Below are 21653 nucleotides of genomic sequence, written 5' to 3'. Positions count from 1 at the left end.
TGAGCACATGCTCTACCAAATACTAGGCGAGAATAATTTTAGTACCCTCCAGAAAGGTTCAGAAAAATTCATGGATTCCTTGTGCTAACCTGTGGTTATGAATTGAGAGATAGGCAGAGTGTATCCTCCTGACCTTCTAAGGATCAAGTCAAGGATGATAAGGTCCACTGTTTCCCATATAAGACACATGCCTGTGTCCCAGTGGCAAAAACTCTTGGTCTGGAACATTCTTAACAGCTGTCCCTTGACAAACTAATGAGGCACATCACAAGTAACTTGTTACTGATTAACATTAAATTTGTTTTATTTATTTAAATTTGTAAATATCTTTCTTTTGTGTAAATTAGAAGAGTTTTGAGTTCCCCATAAGAGTACTCTCACTTATGTTTCTGAGAAACTTTCTGGCGCAAGAGTAAGAACTTTTAGACTGTAAGCAGACAATGGACATGCTCATGAGGACACTGGGTATGCTCATCGGGGAATGGAGCACGTGGACACTATTCACCTGCAACACAGACGACATGACGCTTAGCAGTAACAGCTGGAAAAGTGATTTGACAGGGTACATTTCTTACGACTGATGGAAGAAAGAATTAGCACTTGACCCTGAATTTAGTTGTCAACTAGTATCAGGGTGCTTGCTCTGAGCTAGTTAGATTTCACAGGGATTTCTGGTACAAGAAAGCTTTGCTGAACATATTCGTTCCAGCCAGGCTTAGTACAAGGTGTGAAGAAGGGAAAAAAAAGACTTCATACAGAAGCTACTTCACAGCTATCTTAGATCAGTTGACACTTGGGAACATTGGCTTTTAGATTCGGTTTTGCCACTAAATACAGAACTTGAGGACCTGTGGATTCTGTGGGCCTCAGTTTCTTTATCTGTAAAATCAGTTACTTCATCTGCAGAAGTGAACCTGCAAGATGACCTTGGAGGTATCGATGACCTCCAAGGGCCCTTAGATTCTAAAGTGCTTAGTTTAAAAAGTCTTTTAAATGGGGCCTTTCCTGGTGGTCCAGTGGCTAAGACTCTGTGATCCCAATGCTAGGTACCCAGTTTCAATCCCTGGCCAGGGAACTAGATCCCACATGCTGCAAGGAAAAGTTCCCACAACTAAGACCCTGCACAGCCAAATAAATAAATGATTTTTTAAAAGTCTTTGAAATGTAATAAACCTTAGTAACAGGTATTTCTCCCAGGGACAGATGTTCCATTCCAAACCCTGAGACAGCCACACTTCAGGATCAGGGTGTTTTAGAAGCTCCTCAAAGAAGTATCCTTTACATTTTCATCCTGTGTCCCAGGCCAGAATCCCTACACACAGAAAGTGTGTGCAGTCCACACCGTAGTCTACTTATAGTCCAATTGGCCATAGCCAGGGATGGAGATGACATGTTGCTATTGGCATGGAATCTGAAAGCAAGACCTTTTCTTCAAAACCATTCCTTACCTCATCTCTCCCTATCTGACAAAGCCCTTACTTGTCAGCTGAGATGACCACATCCATTTGCTGTTTCCTGTCGGCTCTTGCTGACCCCTCCCTCTGGAAGGGTACAGAGGGTAAAATAATCCATTTCCTTCAGGACTGCGCTCTATCTTATGTTTCATCAGTATGAATACACTGATTTCTAGAATCCTATGCTACCATGAATGCGTGCATGCCTGCTGAGTCCCTTCAGTCGTGTCCAACCCTTTGGACCCCATGGACTGTGGCCCGCTGGGCTCCTCGGTCCATGGGATTCTCCAGGCAAGAAGACTGGAGTGGGCTGCCATTCCCTCCTCCAGGGGATCCTCCCGACCCAGGGGTTGAACCCGCGTCTCCTGCAGCTCCTGCAGCGTAGGTGGATTCTTTACCGCTGAGCCGCCAGGGAAGCCCTGTGCTATTCTACACTCACTCATGTTCCCGAGCTTAGGCATAGAGGTCGCTCTTCTCACAATTAGACTCTAAACACATTGTACTGAGTAGGCACTGAACAAACGCTTATCTAGTTTGTTGGTCCATGAGGAATTTCAGATGACAAAAGAATTATGGTTCAGGCTCCTTCTACCTTCAGTTCAGTTCAGTCGCTCAGTCGTGTCCAACTCTTTTCAACCCCATGAACTGCAGCACGCCAGGCCTCCCTGTCCCTCAACAACTCCCGAAGTCCACCCAAGCCCAGGTCCATGGAGTCGGTGATGCCATCCAGCCATCTCATCCTCTGTCGCCCCCTTCTCCTCCTGCCCTTCTGCCTTAGCACTATACAATTCCCAAAGCTTTTCCTTTCTTTCCCTTTTTTTCTTCCTGTCTGAAATCTTCTACTTTCAAGCCTAATGTAAGGGCCAATTCTGGGCATGAAAGACAACACAGTTCATACTTTTGGTTTCATATTTTTTCAGTTCATTTCAGTAAAAACATAATATAAAAGGCATTGCCACCCTCTTCCCCTCCTGGGGGTGATCCATCAAGCTTGTCAGTGTGAGCCGCTCCAGTGGTTCATAGCTCATCGTGGGATATGTGCAGGGCATGGTCACATAGATCTGCAAATAGCAGAGGACAGTTTCAAAGAAAACGCCACTCACGCTGATATACGCCACTATCAAGGACATACCCCCAAACAAATCAACACACACCAACCACCATTTTTCAGATCAAATGCTTTTTTTTTCTTTTTTTTTGCCATACCTTGAGGCATGTGGGGTCTTAATTCCTGACCAGGGATCCAGCCCATGCCCCCAGCAGCGGAAGTGCAAAGTCCTAACCACTGGACCACCAGGAAATCCCCCCACCCCCCAGCATAGACTTTAAAATGACAAAACTTTCCCATCATCCTCTCACCCGTATGGATCTCAGGTGAGGGAGCCCCAAATTCTGGAAGCTGACAGGAAGAGAATGGAGAGGATGAACCCAAGTCCCCAAGCCATAAGTGAGCTCTTAAGCTAACTTCATGGGTTAGGCTGCAGGAGGAGGTGTGAGGGGGGCGCCGGAGGACAGGGCATGGGGCAGACAACAGAGAATGTGCCAGGTCCCAGAGATGTGAGGACAGGAGGAAAAGCGACAGAAGCTTACCTGTCCGCTTACTACAAAGTTTGTCTTTAACATTGTCAGCCTCTCGGGAAAAGAATTCAATGAGTTCATCCTCGTACTCCTCCACGATGCTCTCACACTGTCAACCCAAGGGAGAAAGCAGTGAGAGAAGCCAGCAAGCCTCTAGCCTCTAGCCTCCACCTCCAGAGAGGAGGACAAGGATGTGAACCCAACTTTCCACCTGGGCTCTCCAATAACCCCCCTAATTTTCAAGAACCAGCTACCCATTCCCATAGCTCACCGCGAACTTGAGGGTGCCACTGATGTCTGAATCAATTCGAATGCCCTGTAGGTCCAGTTCACTGGATTCTCCATTCCGGCCCACGACACGTACATAGTTCTTGCGGTGCGTGGAAGGGTCGATCTGTTCCCCATACTCCTTCATCCGGTCGCATACCTCCTCTAGCAGCTCTGTGAGGTGGGCCTCTGAGCGAGCATAAGGCACCTAGAAATGTCCTCAGCCTTGGGTCATATTCTTCTACCTCTGTACATTAATAATTTATACCCTTACTTTCCTTCCAAATCTAGCTTGATCAACCTATTCTAACAAGCCTTCTCCAATTTAAAACCATTATGATTTGTGTAATTACGAAGCCCTAGTGGCTCAGCAGTAAAGAATCTGCCTGCCAATGCAGGAGACCTGGGTTTGATCCCTGGGTCGGGAAGATTCCCTGGAGAAGGAAATGGCACCCCACTCCAGTATTCTTGCCTGGGAAATCCCATGGACGGAGGAGCCTGGTGGGCTGCAGTCCACGGGGTCACAAAGAGTCAGATACAACTTAGCAACTGAACAACAACAAAGTCCATTCAAATATGTGACCTTATCTCACCTCATTATACCAGCCTAAGAAATAAAATAGGTGTCTTTCCAAATTATAGATAAATGACCTCTTTGATTAACCCTGGTCACTATGTGTTCTCTTCCTTTGAATTCCTTTAATTCTTATGGCTGTAAGGTAAATTTTTTTGGTATTAAAATGAGGCTAATACCTGCCCTTAAAAGGAGAGCATCAGACAGATGCATGCATGCTAAGTTGCTTCAGTCAGATAGTGTAGGCTTTGAAGATAACTATTAAAGCATTTCACAAGCATCATAACATTTCCCAAATACTCACTAGGTACAGCTTTCTGTCTGCATGTATTATGTTTTCTACTAAAACAAATTTCCTAAATATATAGATAAGACCTATATATATATATATATATATTTTTTTTTTTTTTTGAATGAATGTATGTATACCATACTGTCATAGTGAAAACACAAGTCACATGGATTAAGGATATGGAAAGGGGGGCTAATCAAGGTTCTCTGTCTACTAACAACTTCTACAAAGTATTAGGATTTCTGCTGTGTTAGGGAGCCAGGGAAGCAAATGTATGGGGTACAAGCCTCCAGCCTCTTCCAAATGCAACAGCCCAACCTTTTAGATATCTCATTAGTTGAGTTCTCATTCAAAGTTAGAGTGAGCTATTTGGGGGAACAGTCAAATTACCTCCACCACTGACTGGCTGCCATCTGGATTGATTCGGAAAGAGCCCATCTGAATGGTCTTCTTGGGATCCACCTGGGAAATTTCCCACTCAAGTTCATCCACCAGAGCCCTGCAAGCTGATGCAAGTGGGGAGGGGGAGAAAGGAATCAACCTATGGGCTTTCACTCATCCTTCTCCCAGGCCTTGGATCCCATCCTCTCCACGACTCTTATCTTCCCCATCCCACCCTGCTTCCTCCCATGTCTTCTGTTCCTTCACCTCCACAGTGTAGATCCTGGCTCCTCCGGGCCCAAGCAGTTCCCAACAGGGCCCCCAGAAGCAGGGCCAGCCAACCCCAGCCTTTCATCTTTGACGCGATGGGGTTGCTCCACCTGCGTTTAAAGCATAGGTGTGAGAAGCAGACTCCATTCCCCCGCCCGCCCGGCCCGCCACCACCACCCCTCCCCAGCTCTCATCCCAAGCCCACAAAGGCCTCAGTGTGATCTGGCTCTACTTTCCAGGAAATGGCCTGGACACAAAGGGGCTCCTCTGTTCCGGCGCTGGATGTCCCGGAGGCCCGGGGGCAGCGGGCGAGAGGGCGAGCTTGGGACTTGGGTCTTAGTCCCAGATACTACGTCGACAGGTGAGCCCTCAGATGTTGGTACTTGAGCGGTGGCTGCCTAGGATCACAGGGCTATGTGGCAGCCATGGGTTGGTGGCTGGGATTAAGCAAGGACGACAGGCTTGGAGCTGCTGCTGGCAAGGAGAGTAGCTGATTGGGGCTAAGAGGTAGCGAGGGGGCTGGCTGGCGAGAAGAGCGCTCAATAACCAGGGCCTATTTGGACCCAGCACCGAAGACTGCTGCATCCCCACCTCCAGCCTATAAGCTACTCCTCCGTGCGGACCAGCCCCCTTTGTAAAGACCCCACCACTGCCTGCGCTCCCGTCCAGCCCCGACCCTCAGTGCCGCTCGGATCCATCCCACCTCTGCTCCCAGGGCCGCCGCCGTGGCCCAGGCACTGGAAGACAGCCGAAGTCTCACTTTAGCTCCCGACCCTAGCACCTGGCTGCGGGGGAGCGGGGCTGTCCAGGCGTCTCCAGAGCGCTCCTGCGCGCTCCAGACACGGGGTGCCCGGGTGGCTGCCTGAGCTAGCTCCTCGAGTCCGAAGTGGATTCCTAAGCAGGGCTCAGGGCGCTGCAGTACGCGTCCCACACCGGAGACCGACCCCAAACCCGCCCCTCCAAACTCTCGCGCGAACAGGCAGCTTAGGAGCGGCTCCCAGACAGCAAGGACCCCGGTGGATCGCAGGACCCAGACTTGCGTGGCGAGGAGCTCCACGTGACCATCAGGGGTCAGCCGAAGAATAGGAGTGGCTTGAAGCAGGGTCAGAGCCTGACGTCGTGCGCGGAGGCGGTCAGGCTCACACACGCCAACCTAGGTGGGCTCGGACCTTCTAAAAGAAAGGTATGCGGCTAGCCAGTGAGAAGCCCTGGTTTTAATACCCGGGAAACTACATCTCCCAGGAAGCACCACATCACCACGCTGATACTTTGTTAGTAGCTACAGGTTTTAAGGTTCCTGGGACCTGTAGTTTGTCAGGTTCTCCAACTCACATTTTACAAAAACCGGGGAAACCATACTGTACCTCTTACAAGAATCCAACCCTAGGGTTCTAGGCAGCCACACCAGAGGCCTAACTGCCCAGGAATGACATACTTCTCCAATATCCTGAATTTTGGACTTGAGAATTTTATCTTCATTTCTGGGTGAGAATTTGACTTAGTTTTTTCCAGTTGTGATATTGGGTTTCCAAAAGAGTTCCTTTGGCTTTTTTCATGTAAGATGTCTGTAGTGGTGTAGTTGTCTTTTAACTTCATTGGAAGCGATTTTGTTAGATTGTAGTGTGACAGTTGTCATATCAGCATGCACTAAAAATACTTAGAAAATTGGTTAATTATTGTGTAGCCATTTTACTATTTAAGATGAAAGAAAAAAGCAACATTTTTGGCATATTGCTTTATTATTTAAAGAAAGAGAAAAATGCAACTGAAAGGCAAAAAGATTTGTGTTGTGTGTGGAGAAGGCGCTGTGATTGATGAAATGTGTCAAAAGTGGTTTGCAGAGATCTCGGCTGGAGATTTCTTGCTGGAGGATGCTCCACGGTTGGGTAGGCAAGTTGAGGTTGATAGCAGTCAATCAAGACATTGAGAACAATCAGTGTAAACTGTGAGGGAAGACAGCTGACGTGCTCAAAATATCCAAATCAGTGGAGATTTTTTAAAAGAATCCAAATCAGATGTTGAAAATAATTTGCAGCAGCTTGGTTATGTTTTGTTGTTTGGGTTCCATGTGTGTTAAGTTAAAAAAAAAACCCAAACACCACCTTCTTGGCTGTATTTCCACATGCGACTCTCTACTAGCCCTAATGAAAACGTTCCCTATTCTTTTTTTTAATTATTTTGGCCACACTTGGAGGCATGCAGAACTTCCCTGGCCAGGGATCAAAACTGCACCCCTTGCAGTGGAAGCGCAGTCTTACCCACTGGACCACCAGGGAAGTTCCAAAACACTGTTTTTAAAACAAAGTGTGATGAGCAATGAAAAGTGAATACTGTACAATAACAGGACACAAAAAGGATCATAGCACAGGCAAAATGAATCACCACCAACTACGCCAGAGGCTGGTCCTCACACAAAGAAGGTGAAGTTGTGTGGGATGGGGAGTCGTCTATTATGAGCTCCTTCCAGAAAACCAAATATTAATTTAAACAAGTACTGTTCCCAGTTAGATCAACTGGCAGCAGCTCTCAATGAGAAGTGTCCCAAATTAACAGAAATACACAATCTTCCATTGGGATAACGCAAGACTTTGATGACCAGGCAAAAACTGTTCCAGCTTGGCTGGGAAGTTCCAACGCAGCTGTTGTATTCACCGGACCATTGCACCTTTGGATTTCCATTCATTTTGGTCTTTACAAAATTCACTTAGTGAAAAAAATTTCAATCCTCTGGAAGACTGTACGAGGCACCTGGAACAGTTCTTTGCTCAAAAAGATGGAAAGTTTTGGGAAAATGGAATTATGAAGTTGCTTGAAAAATGGCAGAAGGTAGTGAAACAAAATGGTGGATACACTGTTCAACCAAGTTCTTGGTGAAAATGAAAAATGTGTCCTTTATTTTTACTCAAAAGCTGAAGGAATTTCTTGGCCAACCCAATAAAAAGCCAACACAGAGGAGAGGAGGCTGAAGTCAGAGAACCCCATGTGCAGGTATTTCTAATGAAATAGATGACACTCAATAATATTTTTGTTTTTATTTTACAAAACATGCAGTTTAAAACAGACTTTTAAAAAAATAGCAAGAAAACAAAACTTGGGACAGGAGAGTGGATGGAAGACAGATGCTTCTCAGCTGTCAGCAGGAGTGAAGCCAGCAGCCAAGCTTTGTCTAGGACCCAAAGGCCCTTTTGGCAATGATGATGTTGGCAACACTGGTTTGCTGGGACCACCAGACTCTAAATGCTGGCCCCTCTGGGCAATCCTCAAGCAGCCAGACGTAGGCTAGGTCTTGAGTTACTGTTGTATCCTATCAGTGTCTGGGACTTCAGTAGGAACTGAGCGTTTTGGTTCCAGGAGCTTCTTTACCTGTGTATTAATTACCCCCAGGATAATTACTAAGATCACGAATTACTTTCCATCTGGGTCAATTCTAGGCTGTTTCTGGCCCACTGTTTTGCAAAGGATAAAAAAGGAGTCTGGCTCCTAGACCTTTTGCAACAGTTATGCTGCATTCCAGTTCTGTTAATAGCACCATCTGTAGACCCTGAGCAAGTCCAATCTGGAAGTAGACAGGGTATAGCCAACTTGGGAACTCATCTCCCAGTTCTGGGGCCACAGAACGCTAAAGGGAGAGGAGCTGAGCTGTTCGCTGGGAGAGCACGAGGTCAGAGTGCCAGCACTGAAGAGAAGACAGCTGCATCTGTCAGAGACAAAACCAAGAGCACTGACTCCTAAGGTGAGTCAGGAGAAAAAGCACCTGGGACACCTCTTATGAAGGAAAAATGCAGGAGAAAAGAAGGCCCGGACCTCCCCCAAACTTTAGAATTGGGGAAGAGACTGTCAGGACTGATAGAGAGCTCCAACAATAAAACTGACCTCTGACTTCATTGAATATTGGAAGGAATAAGTGCTTTGTAAACCGGTAAGTGCTTTCTGTTACAAACAGAAGGCTGTGGGGTGGTACTGTTGTTCTTATTTGGAAAAGGAAAGAAATGGCAACCCACTCTAGTATTCTCGCCTGAGAATCCCATGGACAGAGGAGCCTGGCAGGCTACATACAGTCCATGGGGTTGAAGAGAGTCGGACATGACTGAGCGACTTCACTTTCACTTTCACAGTTATCATGGTGGCTATAATCTTCACAACCCACCCAGACCAGCTTCCCCGGTCCCACCCCAGGCCTTACTCTTGGGGCTTGTCTGGCCCTCAGGCTCGGGCACCTTCCAGTCCATCTTCCGACCTTTCTCGTAAAGGCCCTTGAGAACTTTGTGGAACGACTCAGGCTCACTGCCATTTTTGCTTAGTTCCAGGTACTTTCGGTAAAGCTGAAGGGCGGTGCGGGCATCCTCAATACTGTCATGGGTCTCCCCTTGAATCTTCAGGTCTAGGGGAAGCAGAGGTGGAATAGTTTGGGACCCAGCAAAGGAAGGTAAGACCATGTCCTCTACTCACATCCCCTCTCTCAATCAACAACAAAAGATCCCTGACTGCCCCTAAGGGAAAGGGCCAAACGCCATCCACAGTGCACAAGAGGGATACTGAAGCCAACTAAATCCACCTGCAACGCTCACCAGTAATTCAGGGTTATCCCCAGTCCCTTGGCCTCTCACACATTTTCATGCTCTTGCTGCACACGAGGATGTGCAAGGCAGGGGAACTCACCTAGAAAGTACCAAGCGAGGAATCGCAGGGAAATCATTCGTTTTCGGGGCATGTGAAATAGATAAACAGTGTCAAGGACTTGGTCCTTGGGCACCTGCCAGGGATAAAAGAGTGGGAGACTGAACGCAGGGGATCCATAATTTCCCATTTCCCCAAAACACAATGTATACCCTGGGGGGCCCACACAAATAAAGACTCTTAAAAGAGCCCTGCCCGAACCATGAGGTTGATGACCCGGAAGTCCTTTTGCAGACCGTGACCCACAAACTTCACTCCAATGTCTATGAGAAAACGAAGCTTTAAGTAGGTAGACTTTAGAGTTGTGAGGTGCTTAGAGGAAATCTTGGCATCAAGGTCTCCTGGCTTTATCCCTGAGTACTGAGTCAAGTAATCCACCACCTAGGGATGCAGAAAAGGTCAAGTCACACAAGAAGCGAAATGCACAAGTCCCCCTGCCGTTCGCCGCCAGGCTTGAGGGCCTTCTGTAAAAGCGCAGCCCGTCACGTTTGCACACCCACCCCGGTACCTGCTCCTGGGTGGAGATGTAGTCATCAATGAAGGGGACGCCCTCGTGGGGCCCCTGGCCCCTGACGCAGGTGATCCTCGCCACCGACATCTGGCTCGGCTTGATGGTAGACTTGGTGCCGTCGCTGCGGAGCTCTGCTTCCTCCTGCGTCAGAGTCCACAGGGAAACTAGAGAAGTGCCCGCGACCCCTGACGCCCCCAGAGGTCTGGCCTAACACCCCGCCCTTCTGGCCTCGGTTACCTCGTTGAGGGTGACAAACTCCGCGTCCAGGCCCACCAAGTCCCCAACCTGTGGCATCTCATTCAGCATCAGGGGAATGAAAGTAGTATGTGTTTTCCGCTGCTTCCGTGCTAATGAGGCTTCAGCCAGCAGAACGCTTGCCTCAATAGGATTCTTAACTGGAGGGGAGAATCCAGAAGACATGGCTGGGGAGAGGGAAGGGACCAGGGGAGGGAAACCAGAGTGGCTGACTAAAGACTGGGTCTACACTGTGATCCCAATAATCGAAGCCTGTGACTGAAAAGATCATGTCTGATGAACAGAACAGGTCAAATCAGAAAATTATCAAGAAATATGCTAAGAAAAAAAACACACAAAGGAGTGAGATTTTCACTTTGGACTTTACCGTAGAAAATCCAGAATTAAAAAAAAAGAAAAAAGAAAGCCCAGAATAATATAGTTTATTACCACACACACAAAAAAGAAGAGATCCTTACTTGGAGAAAAGCTCAAAATTATAACCTTAGCCATTTTCACATATCCCCCCTCATCACCTCTTCTAACTACGCCCTCAGGATCCCCAGCTTCTAAATTTAAGGCCTGATGAGCAGAATTACTCTACTGTCCCTGGAAATATTAACACTGGTTGCCAATCCTAATAAGCTGTTTTCCAGATCTCTTCCTGAAGATGAATCTTATTGCTCACACCCTTGGATCTACACTCTACTACTTACTGTTCAGGTTGTATTTGGAATTAAGATTCCTTTTGATGTAATAAAGGATAGCAGGCACTTTCCAATTCATGTCAAACTGCACAGCTTCATGCTATAAAAGAAAAAGCACCTAATGGCCGACATATACGCCTTTCTTCCCTTTTATCCCAAGTCAGAGAGAAGACAGGACTCAGGTGCTATATTTAGCTCTGCTGATGCTTTTTACTGTTGAGGACCCATCCCTCCCTCCTGAATCTGCCTGGCATCCTCCTGGGTACTGAGGATGAGGATGCCAGGAGAAGGGGAGATGCAGGGGGAAATGGAATGTGTTACAACTAACCTTATCGATAGGTTCAATGAGAAAGTCGTTGAAGAGATACCACTGCTGGTGGGTAACTCCCTGTGGAGATACAGAGGGTGCCCAAGTGATGGCTGGAGCATTCCTGCCCAGACTCAAGATAAGGACGGAACTGGGACTCCACTGTGGCTACCACTAGGAACACCCCTGCCCTGGGCTCCGCACTCACCTCCTTGCGCTGGTGGTAGGTCTCCCCAACTTTGATGTGAGCCACCAGGCTGCCCCCTGCGCGCGAGTCCAGGATGTGCACCACAGTTGCCATCAGGTCATACACATAGACACCATGCGCCTCCTCTGCCCTGGCTGGGCCCCACTGTGAGGGGGTACCCAGGCTGCTAAGCTAAGTTTAAGGGCGGGGAAGGAATGGGGGTGGGGATAGAGGACAGGGGGCCTGGGGGATGGGGACAGGGGACCAGGGTGGGTGCTTTCCATCCTAGCCCAACTGTGACTCCCAGTACTGAACTGAGTCACTCTCGAGAAGCCCGGAGCTGGTGAATACGAGGCCTTACTCGCTTTTTCCCCTGCACTGAGTTCCACCTGTCCCTTGTCCTGCTTCTGCCCCATCTCTCCCTTCTGTATTTCGGTCGTGCCGCAAGGCTTACGGGATTTTAGTTCCCTGACTAGGGAACTGGACCCAGGGCCCCGGCAGTGAGTGCCGAGTCCTAACCACTGGACCACCAGGGAATTTCCCAACCTTCTTTCCCTTATTCCCCCTCCTCTTCCCAGTTTTTCAACAACCTGCATCTCATCCCCATCAGTCCAATTGCAAACATCCAGCCCTTTGTTCTTGGTCATCTTCATTTGAATGGAGAAAGGAAGCCAGACATTCTTCAACTCCTCAATGGAGGGACACATCAGCATGCCCTCTGGACTGCCTAGTTCCTTCCTATCAGGACAGGAGAATCAGAAATTTGTTCTGAGGAGATCTGACCAGTGACAAGAGGGGACACTGGGTAGCTCAATCCTTTGACCACTCTACAGACAATACCTACCAATCAGCCAAAGCAAACTCCTTATTCTTGGAGATTTCTCCACTATGCTTCTTTATTGCCATCTTGAAGGCAACCTGCATACAAGGAGAAAACATCCAGTTCCTCGGAGAACATGAATCATATATGGAGGTTAAAACTAAAAAGTGCTCCTAGAGCCCTATTTCCAACCTAAGTCCTGACCTCAGCCTGCATCCTCCAGAAGTCAGCTTCTTTCAAACTGTTCACCTCACAGTTGATGACAAGAATATCTGGCAGGTGGCGGATGTTGCGTGTCTGGATCTGAGAGGATGAAACAACAGGAATGGCAGGCGGCCCACAGGGGAAGAAACCTGGATGGGAACTTTTAAGCCTGGGGCTGCTTCCTCCAGCTGGAGTTCTTCCCACCCGTCTAGAGATCTCTGGACGGTGGTGCTGACCTCGTCCGTCCCGGGTGAGACCACAGCCCAGCCTCCCACGTGGCAGGACTCTGGCCCAGGGCAAGCGCCCACTCACCGTGGGCTGGTACTTTTCACAGTTGTCACACCAGGCCTGCGTATTCTGCTCCAGGCAGATGCTTCGCTTCAGCACCTGAGCAAAGTCACAGTTCTTCCCGGTTTTATCTGAGGGCAAACTGGATGCTTCACTCCAGGTCCTCCCTGCCCCACCGTGAGCCCCCCCCCACCCTGCCCCGTGATGTCTCAGGACGCCGGGCGGCGCACCCCCACCCCGCTGCAGGGGGTACCGCTGCTGCTACCCTCAGGGTAAGAGAGCGTGAAGAGCAGGGTGGATGAGGCGCGCACGGTCTCACTGCCGCAGCGGCACAGGCTGCAGTTTTCCATCTCACAGCTGAACAGCTGCCCAATGACAGAGTCCCCCGATGAGCAAACGCTGCTGAGAGTGGACAGGGCGAGACATGCACGCTGAGGGGGTCAGGACACCCCTCAGGTCGCCGGGGGCCTGTCGTGGTGGCTCTAACTGCTCCATACCTGCCTCCCGCGCCGCGGTAAGCCTGGGGTACTTCCAGCTCCTGCAAATCTTGATGAAGTTGCGTGAGGATGAAGCGGTTCCACCTCTGAATGAGCCTGGCCAGGCTGCCCTTGCCTGAAGCCTCATCTGAGTCAGCCAAAATCAAACCGAGGGCTGAGGCCTCAGGAATGGTGCGGAATGCTCGAAGAAAATTACTGCCCTGGAATCCAGGAAGTGTGTCGGTTTTGAAAAAGGGTTATTTCCCTTTCTGTGATTACTGGCAAGAGTGAGGAGCCTGCCTGCTATCCCCCTCCTCTCCCCTTTTATTGCCCCAGGCCTCCAGGCACTGACCTGACAGGGGTCGCCTCGGGAGAGGTCCAACATGTGGAAGAGGAAGCCCAGCTCGCAGGCCAGGCAGAACTCCTTCTGGCAAAGGTGGTTCTGGATTAGACAGCGCACAGGCTCCAGGAAATAGAGCACCTGGAGGGAAGAGCAGGAGATCTGATGCAGACAACTGGTACACGGAGAAGGAGCGATGGGGAGGCAGAGAAACAGTGGCGAACATAAAGCACAAGCCCGCTGAAGAAGCGGCGCTCGCCGGGGAGACGTGAAGGCTGTGGGGCAAGAGAGAACGGCAGAGGAGACTCAAGTGGACTTGGCCATGTGGTGAGGGAGACCTGGAAAAAGAGGGGTCGAGGGGCCCAGAGAGGAGAAGAAAAGCAGCAGCCATCTTCCAGTCATGGGAATACCCAGCCTTACCTGGATCATGCAGTTACAGTAGGCATTGGGGATGTGGGGCTCCAATCCAGCAAACAGAGTCTTATTGTAGTGCTTGAAGTCGAAGTCCTCCAGCCCGAGCTTGGAGTATTTGATGGTCACCTGAGGCAGAAATAGTCTGAGCAAGATGATGTCCTCAGAGCTTCCTAAATCTTTGCAGTGACCATAACCTTCCCCCAGGCCCTTCCCAAGTCCAGAATGATAGGTAGAGGCTTCTTGAAGAAGCCCTCCAATCCTTTCTGCAATGACCCCCTTTCCCAGGAACCTGTCCCCACATCCCAGAGGGCCCCCTCCTCGGTATCCCCCGGCACCTTGCGGTACTTCTTAGAGACCATGTGGAGATGTGGCTCCTCTTCCCGCCCTACTGGTGACTCAGTAACCTGGCTGAAGCTGTCAAATTCACTGTCAGACTCCTTGAGTCGGTAAGGAATCTAGGGTTTTTAAAAAGAGATAGCCCTTGCTGGATGGATAATGATCTTTGGTCCCACCTACCTTTTATTCCAACACTGAAGCAATCACCAAGTCCCGAACCCGATAATTTCGTGGTTTTCAGCCTCCACTGCTGCCTCTGCATTCCCACTGCCATCACCCCACCTCATCACAGCTGGGCAATGCCGAGGCTGCCACAGCGGGTCCCGCACCCCCACCCACTCCATCCAGGCACCGCCCGAGCTAAGCCCCCAGTACGGCCTTTCTGGTGCGTCACTTCCGCTGTACCCTGGTACGCACAAGGTTTCCCAACCAGGCCCCTTCCAAACTTCATTTCACATTGATTCTCAATATTAACAGCCGGTCCAACATGGTCCCTGTCAGTTAGGCCTCCTGAGACCTCTACTAACACTGTTCTCTCATCCTGAAAGGCTCCCGTTACGATCTACTTACCCATCTTTCATCCCTCCAGCTCAACACCCACCGCGTGGAGTATGCCCTTCCTGACCAGTCTAGCGCAGAGTACCCTTTTCTCTCTGAACAGCTCTGGCACTGACTGCTCCTGACATTCCTTTAGCATTTAACGATAGAACATTAATAATTTCTGCCAGTGGATAGGTCTTATCTCCAACAACCAAATACTAAACTTCTAAAGAGCAAGGACCCTATCTCCTATGTATTCAAACCCTAACACCTAGTATAATACCTTCAATTCAGTAGGCTTCAAAAACCTTTGCTAACTAAAAACAAAAACTAGGGAGAATTACTGAAAACAAAGGAGAAACACCAATGGGCTGGGGCTGGGGGCACCCTCTCCCCTCTGAACAAACCTGATTTCGCAGCCTGGTGCGGGGATTGGGTGCATAGCCGATGAAGCCCACCTTCTTCATGGTGCGCAGAATTTCTGCATCCACAGGGGGTGCTCGCCTACAATGTAGTATAGCTCTAGGGCTTGAAGGCTGCGGTGTCTGCCCATCCAATCCCCAATCCCCAAGGGACCAGAAAAAAAAAGAAAATACTAAGAGTAGACAAAAATCAGGAAAGAAGCAGAATACTAACAGGGCTTGCCAAGAACTCTGGTCTCTTGGCCCTCCCCCTCTCCCCCACCCCTTGGCCGGGATGTGAGGTTCCACCTGGGAGCCGGAGCAGAGTTGGCAGCAGGCCAGTCGGAGAGCAGCGTGTCGGTGGTGAGCGGGACGGGGATGAGGGAGAGGGGCAGCAGGTCCTGGCTCCAGTCCAGAGGCGGCAGTGAGTCCACGACGCAGGGCAGAGCAAACTCAGTCTCACGGGAGTAGGGGTTGAAGGAAGGCTCAGGGGAGTCAGTCCAGAGGTGCACACAGCCCTCAGAATCCCCGAAAGCGAGGGCCTGCTTGCTGGCTGACACATCAAACGTCATGAGCAGAGGCCCCACAGGATTCACGTGGAAGATGTCTGCGGGGTTGGCCAGGCCTGTGGGCTCACAAAACTGGCACTGTCCTAGGAGGGAGGAGAAGGCCGCTGAGCCCTGGGAGGTGACAGGCAGCCATCCTGTTACGCCCTTCCTAGCCTCTTCCCCTGGTGTCAAGGAAAGACGGGCCCCAAATCCATGCCTAGAGGTAAGAGGAAATACCATCTGGGGCCCCCCATAAATCACAAGGGGTTTTGCTACCCGCCGGAGGCCAGTTCCCGAGTTGTCCGCGTGTGCTACTTGTATTCTTTGCATATGTGTTCTTCACATCCAGGGAGAAAATAAAAGCTCTAATCTCTTACCAAACCTAAGTGAGATCCTGAGACCCCTTAGAATCGTTACTTCTTCCCCAGCAAAGAAATTTCAGGGAGTACACTCCTTCTCGCTCCTAGACCCCCTCTTTCACTCATCAACTCTTATCCCATCCTATATCCCCTTCATACCTGACTGGGAGATGATAGCGAGACGAGAAGTATATGTAGGGATGAAGCGTAAGAAGGCAGGATCCACGTGAACTTGAAGTGGTGTGATGGCACGCATCATGCGCAGATCATAAACTTTGAGGAAACGGTCACAGGCCAGACCGGTAAGGCGGCTGGAGAAGCCACAGGTGGCCAGCAGGTTGCCATGCACATCGAAATCCGACAGGCTCCCTGAGAAGGCATCGAACTCATGCTCCACCTTAAAAGTACGGAGATCTCGCAGAGAAACCTGAAGAAAGGACATCTCCGTTATCTGCCAACACTGTTATCAGGAATAGGACCCACCATCTACCTCACCCTGTGAGGTCCCTGCCGAAACAACTAGGGCTCTACAATGTGTGTGTGCTAAGTTGCTGCAGTCATGCCTGCCTCTTTGTGACCCTATGGACTGCAGCCTGCTAGGCTCCTCTGTCCATGGGATTCTCCAGGAAAGAAGACTAGAGTGGGCTGCCATGCCCTCCTCCAGGGGATCTTCCTGACCCAGGGATCGAACCCACGTCTCATGTCTCCTGCACTGACAGGCAGGTTCTATACCACCAGCGCCACAATACAGGCAATTAAAGCACAAAAAAAGCAAAAATAGAAGCCAAGAGCTGGAAGGGACCCCAAAGAAAACTCCTTTACCCCTTTGCCTCTAAGATACCCCATTTACCCCAGAAAATATCAGGCTCAAAGATAATCTCATAGTATAACATGGCTGAGTAGGAACTCAATTCACTCCTCCCAGCTCCCCAACTACAGCCCCAGAACTGAGTAAAAGACAGAGCCCCGAGGTGGGAGGAAGATGGAACTTGGTCACTCACCTTGCCAGACGTGTGGCCGCAGAAGAAGAAGCGGCTCGTCTGTCTCATGATGGTGACTCCAGGTGTCTCAACTGCGTACTGTGAGGGAAGCGGGAGAAACCCATGAGGATGCTTCTTCCCACAGACCAAAGGAACAGAAAGGTCACACGCACATCACAGGCATTTCCAGCTCATGCTGCCCCAGCGACCTCAGGCCCTGCCTGCGTCCCGCCTGCACCTTCTGGGTCTCCTGGACAGTGTTGAGGTCAATCTCCAGCACGTGGTTCTGCAGCCCGCCAACGAGCAGCGTGCTGCTCTCGGTCAGCAGCAGGCTGTGCATGTCTTCACTCTCATCCAGCCTGTGGGGGAGGCAAGGCTCAGGGCCAGGGTGTCCCACATTTCCGATCCTTCACCCTTCCCACTCTGTGAGGGATCCCCTTCCCCAGTCCAGAGGTAAGAAGCCACCTACAGGTAATCAAATATAATGAGGCCCCCTCGGGCCATATACTTGAGGTTGTTCTTGGTAAGAAAAAGGATGCCATTCTCCAGGCTCTGGATCTGGCGGATGTCATCACTGCCATTGACCTGAAATGATGAGTACCGCTCCAAAGTTGGGCCGAAAAATGATGTGGCATGGCCCTGTAGTGGACAAAAAGATGAGAGATACCCTAAGTGGAGGGGCAATGCCATCCCAGATGCAAATCAGAGAACCAGACATTGCTCAGTTTTTCCTCCATTCTTGCCTGGCCTTTCTGGCTAGTAGTGACTAAGGCATAAGGGTGGGCACCAATCTTCTATGATATGATATGATATAGTATCTTATATTTATGATAAAAACACTGAGAATACTATCTTACATTCATATAATGCTTTACAAAGTACTTTTATAAACTCCACCTCATTTTATCCTCACAATGACCCTGCTGAATAGGTAATGGCTCAGTTGATTAGAACAGTGCTCAGAAGGTTAGGGACATAGGTCCAATCCTCCACTGGCCAGGTGGCAGTCTTGTGTCCCACAGTCAAGTCCTCATCTCTACAAGCCATCTGGGAAATGTGTACTGTGGGTCACAGGCTGGAACAGAGAGACTGAAACTCATGCCACCCTTGGCTCCTATGACATCATCCACTCCTGGTTTCTCTCCTGACTCTTAGCTCATATCTTCTCCTTATGTGCAACCCTTATGACCACTATTGAAACATTATTCCAAGCCCACCATCTTCTCACTCTACTTTTCTTCCTAGATAATTTTACCCACTCTTAAGGCTTAAACATTCAGCTTAAACCAGATGAATCCTAATTTTTTCCCCTAGCCCAGACTGTTGCCTCAAGCCTCTGACTTGTACATCCAAATACCTACCACATGCCTCTCTTTAGCTACTCCATGAGAACGCAAACTCATTACACCCTAAATCAAACTCACCATTTCCCCCCATTTCAATTCTTCTTAACTGTATTCCCTATGGTACCATGATTTACCCAGTGGAATAAGTCACTGGTAGTCGACTTAACTTTCACTTAAGTTCCTAAATACTTCCCAAATCTGTTCTGAGGTATGAATCTCTACAGCGCTTCACTCAGGCCTCCATCGCCATTTTAGGTGAACTACTGCAAAATCCCGTGCACTGACCTCGCGGAGTCCTGTCCCGTCCCCTTAAATCAAACTCCATACTACCACCTCAGCACTCCACCTGAGATACAAACTGGACCTCGTCATTCTGGATAAAAACCTTTAGTGGACTAAAGAATCAAGTCCAAGCTCTTTTAAAAGAGCTTATAAGGCTTTCTAGAATGTCCTCCCCACAGATAACTGCATGGTTTCTTCCCTTCCTTCCAAGGAGATTAGAATGGACATCCTGGCCTGCATCCAGGTCTCCACTCAAGTGTGACTTTAGCGGAAAGCCCTTCCCTTGACTATATATCTAAAACAGCAATACCTCACCCCCTTCAATACCTCAACCCCCTAACTCCACGGTACTTTTCTTAGGGATTCTATTTTTCTTAAGGATATGTCATAAATATGTTTCTGTTGTCTTTTAAAATGCTTATTCAAAATCTAGACTCCAGAACAAGGTAGGGCACCTAAAAGGTGCTCAAAAACACTGGCTGAAGAAAAGTCTAACTCTTCAGCTTCATCTCCCATCCCAGTAAACCCTACTTGCTTACAGTTCCTGCACTGTGCAATCACCAAGCTGTGTACTATCTTGGGAATCATTGTTTATTCCACTGCTTTTGCCAAAATGGAATTTCCCCCTCTTCACCTGGCTCCTGCGCACCTCTCAAGACGAGCTCAGGTGTCACTTCCTTCTGGAGATCCTCTGATTCTCTTCTATGCTCACCAACATCCAGTATGTATTTTCACACTGGCATTTATTAAGTTCATATCCCAAATTCATAATTATTAAGTTAAACACTTTAGTTTCTTTTAAAACGCAATAAAATTATGTTCATATACTTGGGTTTTTTTCCCTCATTGTCCTGTGACCTCCTTGAGGGCAAAGAGTATGTTTTACTAAGCTTTATTCCCTGAGCCTAGTCTAGTAGTAGACACTGCCTACTGAAATGAATGTATAGCCAAAAAATTCACTCTTTCCAACAGAAAAACAATTCACACCCTATGGAAGGTAAATTAATAAACCATGGACACCATGTTATTTCTTACAAAATCTTTGGGCTCCCAAGCATATTGGCAATATGGATACATTTTTAAAAATTAACAATGATAACTGCTCCCAGAGAAATTAAAGTCCGCCAAAGACAAAATGACTGCATGTAATATGTGCAGAAACAGGAGTTAAACATTCTGTAATGAGAGAATCCCCTGCCTGTCCGGTGGTTAGGACTCCATGCTTTCAGTGCCCCAGGCCCGGGTCTGACCTCTGGTCAGGGGTACTAAGATCCCACAAAGCGCTGGCATGGTCAAAAAGAAAACATCCTATAATTATAAAAATGGAAAACAGGAAGAGCATTAGAGACTGTATTCAGATGGCTATAGACTAACTGAATGGCTACAGTTATCAAGATTAATCAGGGCATGGAATGGGCAAATGGTGGAAGAAGTGGGATACCTTCTGAATAAGAACACCTATATAATCCATCTCTGCATTCTATGACTCCCTCCTTCTCCCTCCCCTCCCCTCCCCTCGGCTTGATTTAGAGACCCAGCTAACTCCATCACCTCAACTCAGTTCTGGCTCCCTGCAAAGCAGCTGTTCTTGGACTAAAACCAGGTAAGAGGCCCCCGATCTCTCCTTTCGGCCCTCACGAAGGGGTACAGTTCTTACCCCATGGCTTCCCACCCACAGCAACTCCTCGTGCAGGTCAAAGTGGGAGCCGGAGACAGGCGCACCCACGTCAGCCACCACACTGTGCAGCTCAGAGTAGACGCCTTCCATTATGCGCACTGACTCCTGGGCTGGGAGCGCCTCGAGGGCCACTCCCTCCGGGTCCAGCTCCACGTTCTGTAGCAGGCTCGGGTTCAGGTGGGCATCCAGGACAGGGTCCAGGGCAGAATGCATGGCCGGCGCATACTCTGCCAGTCCAGGGTCCAGACCCTCGAAGTTCATGATGATGGCGATGACGACGACAGCAGCAGACTGACCCGTGTCACACACCCTCCCTTGCCACAGCCCCTTTGGATGCCCGACCCAACCTTCAGCAGGACATCAGTGGGCCTAGAATGGACATCCTGACCTGCAAAGGGCAAGAGCGAGCTGAGTCACGGGTAGGCCCAGGTGCTCGTATTGAGTGTGTGCTAGGTTTTTACTGGCAGGACGGAGGGGAGGCAGGCAGAAGATTTAAGAATACAAGGCAGGGGGTGAAACAGGCAGGAAGGGAATGGACACCGGGGCAGACGTGGGAAGAGGTGTGGTCCCTGGCTCTTCTCTTCTAAGGCACTCTGAACTCCCAGAGTCCCACCAGTTAACTGAATCCCTGACTCGCTCTCCACCCTCCTCAGGGCTGCTCACTGGCCTGGCTCATCCCTGAACCATCAACGTCAGGAGCAGCAACTGCAGGGGCAGGGGTTAGGCAGAGCGGGGCAAAGTGCTTGCTTCCTAGCATTAGGGACAGGGTAGACGGTTGAAAGGGGAGAACAAGATAAGTCAGTTTCCCAGAATCCTCTGCAATGCTACCCAGGATTCGCTAGGGGAAAGTAAGAATGGCCAGTTACCCACAGTTGGGGCGGGGGGTAAGGGGGACGTGAAGGAAATAACTAGTTACCCAGAATTCTCTGGGGGAACCAGAAAAATCAATTACCCATAATTCTCCCCCGGCGGCGGGGAGGGGAGGGATTAGGGCAGGGGTCAGATGTGTTCCTGGGATGCTTACGGGGATTAGGTCATTACCAAGATTTCTCCATGGCGGATATTTTGGAGCGCGTGGAATTAAAACGAGTAGGGGGAGAGCAAGCGCCGTCAGCTCCGCGGGAAATTCCAGTTTCCCCACTTCTCGCCCGCGCCTCAGGTTCAACCAAACTCTAGGACGGAAAGGGCGGTGCATTCCCAGT

The 21653-nt window shown here is 49.4% G+C and overlaps 2 protein-coding genes across 4 annotated transcripts; both read right to left on the bottom strand.

The window, feature by feature from the left end:
* Positions 1–2352: 2352 nt before the first annotated feature.
* CNPY2 (canopy FGF signaling regulator 2) lies at positions 2353–5991 on the bottom strand. The gene is made up of 6 exons (XM_020884198.2): positions 5520–5991; positions 4814–4926; positions 4556–4671; positions 3304–3507; positions 3045–3141; positions 2353–2515 (listed from the first exon to the last, which is right to left on the bottom strand). Exons 2-6 carry the CDS (start codon positions 4899–4901, stop codon positions 2472–2474), a joined length of 549 nt encoding a protein of 182 aa, XP_020739857.1. The 5' UTR covers positions 4902–4926; positions 5520–5991; the 3' UTR covers positions 2353–2471.
* A 1842-nt stretch (positions 5992–7833) lies between these two features.
* Positions 7834–21611, bottom strand: PAN2 (poly(A) specific ribonuclease subunit PAN2). 3 transcript variants are annotated; one of them, XM_020884199.2, is made up of 26 exons: positions 21493–21611; positions 20431–20839; positions 17615–17784; positions 17384–17504; positions 17167–17244; positions 16325–16592; positions 15568–15910; positions 15265–15361; positions 14317–14436; positions 13988–14107; positions 13580–13708; positions 13249–13448; positions 13017–13153; positions 12776–12882; positions 12464–12562; positions 12284–12357; positions 12030–12177; positions 11461–11604; positions 11274–11333; positions 10955–11045; positions 10242–10399; positions 10002–10145; positions 9695–9874; positions 9476–9569; positions 9000–9197; positions 7834–8513 (listed from the first exon to the last, which is right to left on the bottom strand). In XM_020884199.2, the coding sequence occupies exons 2-26, from the start codon at positions 20710–20712 to the stop codon at positions 8479–8481; spliced, it is 3597 nt and encodes a 1198-aa protein (XP_020739858.1). In that variant the 5' UTR covers positions 20713–20839; positions 21493–21611; the 3' UTR covers positions 7834–8478. The 3 variants fall into 3 exon arrangements, with proteins under 3 accessions (XP_020739858.1, XP_020739860.1, XP_020739859.1); XM_020884201.2 differs by having other exon boundaries at positions 13017–13150; XM_020884200.2 differs by lacking the exon at positions 21493–21611 and having other exon boundaries at positions 20431–21425.
* Between the last annotated feature and the right edge of the window lie 42 nt (positions 21612–21653).

The sequence above is a fragment of the Odocoileus virginianus genome, chromosome 24 (genome assembly GCF_023699985.2).
Source record: "Odocoileus virginianus isolate 20LAN1187 ecotype Illinois chromosome 24, Ovbor_1.2, whole genome shotgun sequence".
Taxonomy (NCBI): domain Eukaryota; kingdom Metazoa; phylum Chordata; class Mammalia; order Artiodactyla; family Cervidae; genus Odocoileus; species Odocoileus virginianus.
Note: the sequence above shows the minus strand (reverse complement) of the source record. Positions and strands in the feature narration are given on the sequence as shown.

Bases quoted from the DNA above. Each gene is read 5' to 3' on its own strand.
- CNPY2 (XM_020884198.2), bottom strand. From the start codon at position 4,901: ATGAAAGGCTGGGGTTGGCTGGCCCTGCTTCTGGGGGCCCTGTTGGGA. The intron at 3,508-4,555 runs GTAATTTGACTG...GGACATTTCTAG, and splicing joins GCAGCCAGTCAGTGGTGGAG to GTGCCTTATGCTCGCTCAGA. The intron at 3,142-3,303 runs GTGAGCTATGGG...TTGGGTTGACAG, and splicing joins GTGGCACCCTCAAGTTCGCG to TGTGAGAGCATCGTGGAGGA.
- PAN2 (XM_020884199.2), bottom strand. From the start codon at position 20,712: ATGAACTTCGAGGGTCTGGACCCTGGACTGGCAGAGTATGCGCCGGCC. The intron at 17,505-17,614 runs GTAGGTGGCTTC...CCTCCCCCACAG, and splicing joins CTCATTATATTTGATTACCT to GCTGGATGAGAGTGAAGACA. The intron at 12,358-12,463 runs GTCAGGACTTAG...CCTTGTATGCAG, and splicing joins TCTGGAGGATGCAGGCTGAG to GTTGCCTTCAAGATGGCAAT.